Source organism: Physeter macrocephalus, chromosome 8, assembly GCF_002837175.3.
Source record: "Physeter macrocephalus isolate SW-GA chromosome 8, ASM283717v5, whole genome shotgun sequence".
Classification (NCBI taxonomy): Eukaryota; Metazoa; Chordata; class Mammalia; order Artiodactyla; family Physeteridae; genus Physeter; species Physeter macrocephalus.
In genome coordinates, this window is record NC_041221.1 from 138,551,824 (window position 1) to 138,562,774 (window position 10,951).

The 10,951-nt window shown below is 44.3% G+C and overlaps 1 protein-coding gene across 5 annotated transcripts in view; it reads left to right on the forward strand.

The window, feature by feature from the left end:
* ARHGAP26 (Rho GTPase activating protein 26) overlaps positions 1–10,343 on the forward strand; it is a 491,973-nt gene extending 481,630 nt beyond the window's left edge. For 3 of the 5 annotated variants that reach the window (XM_024118499.3, XM_028493327.2, XM_024118501.3), the window contains 2 exons: positions 4,319–6,475; positions 6,875–10,342. In XM_024118499.3, the coding sequence (XP_023974267.1) occupies positions 4,319–4,407 (89 nt within the window). In that variant the 3' untranslated portion in view covers positions 4,408–6,475; positions 6,875–10,342. Of the gene's footprint in view, positions 1–4,318; positions 6,476–6,874 lie in introns of all 5 variants that reach the window. The other 2 variants (XM_028493329.2, XM_028493330.1) reach the window with 2 other exon arrangements.
* The last annotated feature ends 608 nt before the right edge of the window (positions 10,344–10,951 follow it).

Here is a 10,951-nt window from a genome sequence, read left to right on the forward strand (position 1 = left end):
ATGGCTCACGGGCCCAGCCGCTCCGCGGCATGTGGGATCTTCCTGGACCGGGGCACGAACCTGTGTTCCCTGCATCGGCAGGCGGACTGTCAACCACTGCGCCAGCAGGGAAGCCCCACATCACGTTATTTTGCCTCCTGTTGTTCTTAGAATTATTGACAAGGACCTGCAGGTCCCGTCTCTGCCGTCTGGCCCCCTCTCACCCTCCCTTGATACAAAGCAGCCTCCCAGGCCTTCTTTATGTTCTCGAATAAGGCTGGCAAACTATGACCTGCCAGTGAAATCCAGCCCACTGCCTGCTTTTGTAAATAGAGCTTCATTGGAACACAGCCACTCACGCCTTTGTGTTTACATATTATCTATAGCAAGACAGTGGCAGAGTTGAGTAGTTACACATTGACAAGCCGGCTTTTAAAGAAAAACTTACACACCACTGTTCTGAAATCACAGCAAGCTTCTCCCCATCTTGGGGCCTTTACACTTGCATTACCCACTGCCTGGCTGGCTCCTGTGGATTATTTGGGTTTTAGCTTTTCGAACTCTTGGCCACCCACCCACTTCCCTATCCCAGTCTCTTTCCTTCCCCTCATCACTACCTACAATTACATGCTTACTTACTATAGATGGTCCCTCCCCAAGAGCAGAATCTCATCTGCTTGTTCTACCCTATGTGCAGGGACCTAGCACAGTGTGTGGCTCGTGGTAGGTGCTGAATGAACGTTTGTTAAGTGAGTCCATGCATTCAACTACACAGGGGTCTGCACCTGTTCCAGCCAGTGCTGCTTCCCTGTGGGGAAGCCAGCCGTTACAGATCTTAGTCACACACTTGCTCCTTGTCCACCGTGAGCGAAGGAGCGGGGAGAGCATGAGTTGCCTGTGCAGGGGTGTATGGAGTGTATATGGATTGAGCTGAGAGAGAGTAGTTGGCAGGAAGCATGCCCGTGTCAGCGGCAGCTTATATTTATTATATGCCTGCTGGGCTGGAGAGCTGCCCAGGCAGCTCACTGCAACACCTTGTGTGTTTATATAGCACATGGGACACTGGTGCAATTCAGAAGGTTGGACATTGGTGCGATTCAACCCAACAAGTACTTATGAGCATCCTCGATGTCCAGAGCGTTAGGCTAGGCCAAAGTGGTAGTGCTTAAGACCACAGACCCTAGGGTCAGATGTCCTGAGTTCAGATCCACCTCCATCATCTACCAGCTGTGTAATTTGGGGCAAGATGCTTAACTTCTCTGAGCCTCAGTTTCTCATCAGTAAGATGAGGATAATAGAACCAACTCCATAGTCCTTCTGAAGATGGAAAGAGGTGATGCAGAGGAAGGACTTAGCAAAGGACCCACCACTTAGTATGTGCTCACCATGAGCATAATCATTCTTATCCTCAAGAATCACATTCTCTGGTTGGATAGAGGCATAATGTAGTGGAAAAGGGCTTGGTCTCTGGGATCAAACAACCTGGCTTCAAATCCTGGTTCTACCGTTGGGAGCCTGAATAAATTAATTTACCTCTCTGAGCCTTAATTTTCTCATCTGTAAAATAGGGATAATAATAGTACAAGCTAGGATCCTTAGGTCCAAATGAGTCAATAAATATTTAACTCTCTGAGCCCACGGCTGTTTCCCAGTCACCATTTGTAGCATGTTCGCTTCTATCTTATAATTCATCAGAGGGGAGTCAGTGAAGAATGTTGAGTGATAGAATACAAAATTAAATGCACTAAAAAACTAGTTAGGGAAACAAAGCTTAACCCATTTGAACAGCATTAAAAGGACCTATGAATAATATGTGGAATGTACTATGAGCATTCCAGGAGCCAGAAGGGAGGGAGCAGGTAGATGGCATTCCATGATGATATTTATGGAGCAGGTAGGGCTTCAGCTACGCCTTCAAGTGTGAGGAAGGGAAACAAAAGACAACGGAAAGCCAGAGGCATCTGGGGCTGCCTCTGTCCTCCATTAGTTAATTCTTATTATCACCCTCATTACAGAGGCATTTTGGCACAGAAGAGTTATAACTTAACTTTCTGTGAATGAGTTACAATGCAGATCCCTGAGCCCCACTCCTAGAGATTCTGCTGTAACTGATGTGCTCTGGGGCCTAGGAATCTGCAGTTTTAATAAGCATCCAGGTGGTTCTGTTGCACCTGGTCTGGTACCATCCCTTAGTAAAGCCTGACTTGCTGACTCCTCTGAGTCAGCAATCTGACACAAAGGCTGCGCTGTCCCCTGCCGTCCCCCATGACATATCTCTTGTTCTCTAGTTTGGAGGGCCTCCTTTGTCCCCTCTGATTCTCCCCTTATTCTGCAAATTCCATTTCTAATGTTTACAGACATTACCACCTCTGCACCTGAGCTGTGTTTGAACAGCTGGCCAGGAAGGGAGAAAGTCTGAAAGAGATGGACTCGGTGCATCCGGTAGAACAACAACTCAGCTAGGAGCTTTGCTGTCAAATGGGGGCGGAGGGTTTGTCTTTTTTTGTTGTTTTTCATTTTGTGTGTTTGGTTGGTTTCTTCTTTCTAGGTCTTTTGTTTTGGGGAGTGAATTTGATTTGTTTGCTTTTGGTTCTGAACATCTGAGATTTCCCCAAGTTTAGGTGGTTGTTGAGACCAGGTCCTTACTTGGTTTTTACCAGGAGGGTCCTGCTGACCATTCTGAATGACTGATCAAATGACACAGGGTCTCCTACTGACTCACCTGTACTGAGCATTTACTGTGCTTTCTCCATATTGGTTCCTGAACCCTCACAAGAACCCACTGAGGGGGAGAGAGTTTTATTATCACTTGATAGGTTGAAGAAACTGAAGTGAGCTTGGCAGTATCAGCAGGATGCATGGGCAGAAGGCAGGGGTGTTTGGGTGCTAGCATTTTAGCGGTAGGCTGGGCGATCTTGGTCATTGGAGAGACCAGGTTGCTTTTAAGTTGTGTTGTGTTCTTTCTTCCATGGCACTTCTCCCCCAGACTCCTCCCTGTGTGGTGTCATGAATCCAAAGTACCCTCGCTACTTGGGTTTATTCCTGAAGCCTAGAGGTATGAAATCAGGCAAACATGTTGGAGGCCACCTCATAGATGTTTGACCTTGTCTTTTCCTAAAGAAGCCTTCAAGATCTAGCCAAGGTTGACATTGATCTTCTATGAGCCTCAGTGTGTGTCTTTCTGTTGCTTCTCCATTTACTTCCTTTGGTCTCTGTTCTTTCTTATTTCCCTACAAACTGAAACTAGAGTTTTATAGTGGTGTTGGGGGCGGAAATGCTTTTCTAAAACAAGCTCAGGAAGTCACTTAATTGGCCTAGGAAGGGAATAGAGGAAAATTCATTCTCTCCAAACAATCTCGGAGGATTGGAGTTTTCCTAAAACAGTAAGAACAAATGTCCTGCCTCGCCCAAGAGTGATTTGTATATTCCCAGTTCAAAAAAACATGAACAACCCTCCTCTCCAAGTCCAGGATTCCTTCTCTCTTCCTTCCTGCTGTTGGCTGCTTTGCGGACTCAGCTGGATTGTGTATAATTTTTACAGTATCACGGTAGTTTCCATGGAGATGGCTTGTGACATCAGAGAACATTAGGTATATATTCTTTGGATATGGAAAATTCAAAAGGGTAGAAATTTTTTAAATTGCAAATAGAGAGAGGGAGAAGACAGCTTTCAGACTTGTGTATAGGAAGGAGGAAAACTCCAGAGACTAGGAGAGAAAACTAAAGAAGGGTATGGTTGGAACCACGAGAGGGCTATTTGAAGACTATAAAATACAAAAAAAAAAAAAAAATGCAGAGGGAATTTGCAAGGAAATTAGAAGCAGAGGGTATGGATTCGGAGGGAAGTAAAATGCATGATTAGAAGCTACATATCTTTAGGGACTAGTTCTTAGCAGTCCTCCATAGGTACTTTATCTGGTACATAGTCAACGCTGGGTAGGTAAATGAGTACAGGGATGGATGGATGGATGGATACCTAGGTAAATATATAGGTGGAATTATCATGACTGTGACCTCTAACCTAAAATGCAGAAATCTGTTACTTCTTTATAGTTTAAACCAGGAACTTCAGAAAGTCCATGAAACTCCTGAAATTGTATGCAGAATTTTGAATGCCTGTGTCTCTTCCCCTTTTAATGATAGAGAAAGTTCAGAATGACCTTCACCAGGTCCCCCAGTGGGTTGAGAAACTCTGGTTTAAACAAATCCGAGAATTATATAACTTAACAAGCGACTGCACCCAATCTCTAAACTTCCTTCACACACGCAGAGTACGCATCCACCTCCTACCCTATCTGTAACGTCATTTCTTGTCGCTCTCTCCCTGCTTCCTGTACAGTGCATCCATCTCAGGAGCCTGGCTGGTTGGAGGGGACTCTGAATGGAAAGACGGGCCTCATCCCCGAGAACTACGTGGAGTTCCTCTAACCATGGGCCCTGGCAGAACTGCTGAGCTTTTCATGGTGTCCATGACAACTGCTGATTCCAGTGTTGTGGGCCATTGCTCTTCGCCGCTGAGAAGTGCAGGGTGACTGACTCTGCTGCTACCTGTCAACACGAATGTTTCTGTGAACTCTGGTGTCACCCATCCCCATGATCATCTCAGCTGACGTGCGGTGATACTGCAAGAAACAGAAGTAAATCAGCGGAGGAGGCCGTTTGATTTTGATAACAAGAAAGGCTTACAAAGCCATGCCTCTCATTTAGCACCCTACGTGGGGTGTGCTCATTTTGTTTCAGTAGTCATCCAAACCCCAACCTTCTGAAAAAGGAAGTAAGTGAGATATAAGCAGTCCCCCAGGAGCTTGCAGTATAGCTGGCTCTGATAGGGCTGGGCAGTGGCCTGAGATCCAGTCTGAATCCACAGCTATTGTTTACAGTAGACACTCTCTCTACCCCCACCTCTAAATACTTGAGACCTGCCAGTGCTATAGGCGGCTGGGTCTGTTTGTTTGCATGCAGGATGGAGAAGGGTTATGGCGCTGTTTACATAAGATCCAATCTCTCACCATCTCTCAAGCAGCCACTGACCCAGCTCAGGCAGAATTCTGTCCAGTCCTCTCATGCAGGGGAGCACACCCGCCCCCCCGCCACGGCCCCCCTCCCAAGCTAGGAACTTCTCTGCCACCGAGGGCTGCCATTGCCTCGTAACCACGGCAACCCAACCTACTCTAAAACCAAACCAAAAAATAACACACTCTTTGCATGACGTATTTTTTTCTCCCTGCTTTTTGGCCGTTTTTTGAATGGTTTTCCAACAACCTGAAGCCGAAGATCAAGGTCTACTTGGGGGCAGATAGAATAGCAGCTGGGAACTGCTCCCTTTCTGATGAATTTCAGCAGCACCAGGATATATTTGGAACAAACTCTAGTAACCTCTTGAGGTTAAATTACATACAGGCTTAATATTTCTGTTCTTCCATGCAACTAGTGTCTGCTTTCTAGAGGGCAACATGCTGCCTCCCAAAGGGGAATACCCTCCCTCTGACTCATTCCCTCCCGTTCACCTGTCCCTTTCCCTGTCCTTGCCTGCCTGTAGCCCTTCACTGACTAGCCCCCTGGCAGTGCCCTGGGCTGCTCAGCACTGGTGCCCTGGCAGTTTTCAGGCATGATTCCTGGACTAACCCCATGGCCTCTAGTTTAAAAGGACATACATGTTCACTGCCACTCAGAAAAAGGGAATTGTTTCTCATGCTTTGGAGGCGTGAGACTAATATCACAAGCCATTGTGATTTAGAAGGACGCCAGAAGGTTGGGGCATGGAAGGTGGGATGGGTACCTTCTGAGAAAGAGAATTTCCCGGTCCAGAAGGGTCTGGGTCATGTGGAAGACCGCCTTGGGTGGGGAAGTTTGGCCTGGACATTTCAAATTCACTAGGCTTCCCAAGGAAGAGAGTCCCAGTATTTCCACACTTGAATGTCCTTGAAAGAGTGATTCTGGGCAGACAAACTCTGAAGTGAGGGACTGTCAAGCTCTCCAGGACAGGAGCCCCTCGGGATGGTGGCATTGTTCCAGAGTGTGTCCTGCTTCTGGAATTCCTCTTGAGGGAACTTTAAAGAGGAGAAGAAAAACTTGAATTGTGTTGAATTACTGTATCTTTTACATTTTTTTTTGAAAAGATAAACGTGTAAATAGAGTGATTTGAAATACTATATGGCAAAGTTTTATATTTGATATTCTATAAGCTAGTTGCTTCACACATTTAAGCTTTGATTGCTGAACAGGTGTGTATACGAGGGAGAGAGGGGACACAAGGTCGAAGAGAGTCAAGATTATCCCTTCTCTGGCCTTGAGGAAGGAGAAGATATTTCCACACACTCTGCTGACTCTTGTTGGTGGGCATGACACGTTAATGGTGTTCAGTCTTCTTTATCCAGATGTGGTTTTTTGAGCATTTCTTGGGCTTTGGACTTGGAGATGGAAGGAGCATCTTCAGGCAATGAACTTTTCCGAGAACTCCTACCCAGTAGTAAGATGAAGCTCAGGATTTAAACAGGTGAGGCCAGGGGTTAGATTTTTTTTTTTTTTTTTTTTTTCATTTTTCTTCTCAGGTGTATTTCTTGGTACCCCAAGGTACCAGGACAGAAGATGGGATAATTGCATGCTCCTTGTATCTTACTCTTCTGCGCATCTTCTAAGGCTTTATAAACGAGTCCAAGCTAGTTTGCAAATGTGTGTGTCTAAGTTCCAAGAAAAACTGGCTTCTTAGGATCTTTAGTTCTTGACATGCTGCTTCTTCCCCTTTTCCCTAAACATGTTTATTCATCTCAGATTCCCTATAGCTCCAAAATAAGACAAAGAAAAACCTCCAAAGAGGGGTGGAGATTGTGCTGTTATAGCTTTCTAGATGACTTTAAAGTTAATAGGAGTTTGTCCTTGTGATTCATTCCATCAGCTCAAGGATGACACAGCTATTACCCAGGAGCTCACCCAGCAGTGAGCGAGACACCACCACTGAATCAGGGAACAACAATTAAGACTGGAGAAGACCGAGATAGGACTCAGGAAAGCTATCATTGAAAACTCAAGAAGAAAGGGCACATATGAGCAGGCTATACCTACTCCCTGCGGACTTTGAACCACTTGGGGACCTGTTCAAAGGGGCTAGAGGGACAAGCACACTCTATACCACTGTGCTTTCCAAATAGAAAGAGTGCAACATAATGCTTTTAACACATTGGACATTTTAAATCACCACCTGCCCCATTGGAACCTTAACTAGAGCTAATGTGGGGACGGCCAGAAGTCCCAGGCCCTGGCTTTGGGAGTTCCTCTGAAGCTTACCTGCCAACACTTGGCCCCAGCTTGACCACTTGGAAGCATGTGCCTCCCTCCTCATTTGGCTCTGATCCAAAGCTGAGGGAAATGGAGCTACTGCCAATGGGAATTTTAGGTAGACCCCTTCCCAGCTTCTCTGGGCCGTGCTGGGCCCTGACAGATGGCTGCTCTGCTTCCTTTCCCTGGCCAGGCTCCCCTCCTCCCCATCATCTACAGAACTGGAGACACTGTTCAGAATATGAGCCGACAAATAAGAACGAACTTGAAGGCTGAAAATGGGTTTTACCCTCCACTGTCTTTGCTCCCCACCTCTAACTCTGTCTTCTGGAAGAGGGAATCTTAGGGCACATTAGGAGAGTGAACTGGGTATCAGAGTGGAATACTATTGACCAAAATCCCTGAGCTTGCCCAGGAGCCTCGTGTTGCTTTTGGAAGGCCCTGGGATCAGGTAGGCAGACATAGCCTGAGTCTTTTGGGCGCATCAAGATCAGTCTCTCACACCTCCTCCAGGTACTCAACAGAGTTCTGTAGTTACAGAATGCCATGCCTTGAGAAGACAACTAGTTTCACATTCTTCCCCCACCCCCCAGGCAAGTAAAGTCCTGACTTGCTCAAGACTGATGATATTCTCTTCTGTTTTCAAATCTGAACATAGAAGGATGGACCCTGTATAGCACTGCTGGCCTTTGTATCCTAGGATTGGAGCCAGGTTTTAGCTTAGTGTTTTAGTAGTTCTACAGCCAATGTGTGTTTTCTTCTGTCACACCAAACTGGGGTTTGTTTGTTTGTTTTTTCAACATAATTCCAGTTCATGTCCTCTTGCTGAGTGCTTTTTGGATAGAAAGGCAAAGAGAAAGAGAATAAATGAACAATCAGGTATCGGCTAACCGGCATTAGCAACACAGAGTCATGCTAGTGACAAGGTGATTTCACTGTTTGCCAGGACTCTGCAGTTATGTGTGCCATACCTGTAGCTCAAAGGGAAGTCCTTCTACCATCAGAGTTTGTGTCTCTTGAAAACAGCAACCCCTGTCACACCAAAAGCTCTGTCTTGACTGTATAGACTCTAAAAACATCCATGATTGTGGAGTAGGGAGACAGAAATAATCGACTGAACATAACATGATCAACTACTCATGACTGTCTATTGGCACCTTTCATCCTCTGGCTTCTGTTTCCAAAAGAAGCAAGTCTGGACCACCCAGTTTTATAGACCCAGGACTCCCAGGTACAACAGTGGCCATCATGGCACTCACAGTTCGCCCTAGCATCGAATGTTTTATGAGCAACCGTGTTACCCAAGTAGGTAGCCAACCCTGAAGAAACTAAACAGCCACTTAGCTACCTGACTTTAAAAGGAATGTCCTGGGTATACTGTCTAGGGAGTTAATCTGTCATGACTGGCAAACTTGACAGTAATCATTTACCTAGACAGCCCTGCCCCACATCTCTTTTAAGTCAACTGGGGGTCCTCTCACACACCCTGTGCCGGCGTTTAAAAAATGTATCTTATCATGCTCAAATGTGTTTGGCAGCCAGGCTGGTGTGCTGGGTGCTGAACCACTTTTCTTTAAATGTAGCCTCCAAATAACAACAGCCATAGAATAATGGACCTTGCACAAACCTACAGCATGCCTGAGACCAGACTCCACCAAGTCATAATTAGCTTGTTTCCTTTCACCGCCTACAGTACTTGTCTAACTAAAGAGCTTCCCAAAGCACAGGGAGAGGCCATATAGAGAATTCAGACGTCATTCAGAGCCAGCCCTGGCTAAAATGTTATCTCCTAATGGAAGCACTTGTATTCTTGGGAGAAAAAGGATTGGGTATAAAGTAATGCTAAGAGCAGAAAGAGAAAGGCAAACCATACTGAAGAACTTTGGATTTTTTTAAAAAGGGATAAATATAGTTCTTAATAGGGGAGAAAATCTATCACATAAAAAGTTCACAGCTAATTTTTTTACAGAAGTTTTACAGGACACTACAAGATGAAAACATTTTTCAAGGCAGAATGCCTTAGAGAGCAAAGGCTTAGCACAGTCCTGGACCCGTGTAAGTAAAGGAGTTACTATTACATCAAAATTCTATTTAGTGTAGTCAGCGAGAACCAAGAGTAGTGATAAAGTGTCAGAATTACCTGGAGAGGCCAAGACATTTGACATCAATCATTTCTACATCAACCATTTCTACAAAATTGTCCAAACAGACGCTACACGCAGCTTCCTTGGGTATCCAGATGCCAGGGTCAACCTTGAACCTGTGAAAAGAAGTTCATCTGATGATTCTTAAGTGTATACGTATAGTATGTGTTTGTGTATGTATGTGTACAGCTCACATTTATATATTTAAAGATACAGACTGTCTTCTAGAAACTCACATAAGTTGGCAGTTGCTGAGCCTTGACAGCCTTTAAGATTTGAAGTTTGAGAATCAGAGAAACAAGAGAGGCTATTGATTGACTATCCGAATGATCAAAGATGTAACTTAAGTGCCATTTGAAAACTTTGTTCATATTTATCAGATGATTACTATCTATAGCTATATTCCTTATTAACTTATTAAGAGTCATGTTGAAAAAAAGATCAAACTCATAAACAATTAGTGGTTCATAGTAGACTAGTGTTCACAAGCACTCTAAAAGACATTTTGTCCATATTTTGGAGAAGAAAATATTTGCATGTTTAATTCACAACTTAGGCTACCTTTGAGTATATTATAAAGTGCTGTGTGATATAATATCAATAAACTACTTAAAAATGGCACTTTAATGTTTTTTTTGAAAAACATAAATGCACTGTTTTAAACTTCGATTCAGTATTGAATATCGACTGGTGTGTAGAATCCTATTTCGTAATTAAAAAGTAACTTGTGACTAGAATAGAACTTTTTCCCTGTTATTCATAAAACAGTGTTGCCATGTTCAGGCTTGAAAAGAAAAAAAATGTGCTTTTGTGTCACTAAGCATATCTGTAAAGAAAATACAGTTTCTGTTGGGTGGCCTCTGAAACTTGGCTTTCTTACTTTTGGTTGGTTTATGTGACAATCCCTGTGAAACTAGTGGAAGTATGATTTTTGAATTAAATGACTTTTCCATTTGGTGGTATGTTTGTTTCTTGAGTTTCTGATGAAGTTTTGACATGATGCATATTTTAATATTTTTTTCAAATAAGCAAAGACCATGATCAAAGATCACAAATCTGGGCTCCTGAGGTCACTGGTGACAACCACAGTGCTGATTTCTGATGTGCTCTGGGGAGCTCTGGTTTCCTTTAGGGAGAGGTCAACTGCTCGTGAACTTGAGGAGAAGCTGTCATGCATGTTAAACAGTTAAGCCCCAAAGAGTCACATTCCAATGAATGTTTCTGACGTTATCTCCTACAATACATATTTTATTCTTCCTAAATTTGATTGTCAAATCAACCATTTTCTGGAACTTCATTAACACAGGATGGAATAATCAAAGAGCCAAAATACAGACAGTCCCACCACATACCTGGGCATGTCCCCCAGGGTTGTAAATCAGTCACATGTAACATGCAGTCCCAGGCCAGCTCATGTTATTGAGTTGTCTCATTCATCATATCCCCTCCAGGTACATCCTGAGTTGCAGCCTGGGACCCAGGTTTACAATTCACTCCCAGCTTCTGTTGTGAGAACAGAGGAGCCAGAAGGAGAGGGCAGGGGAGCCTGGACT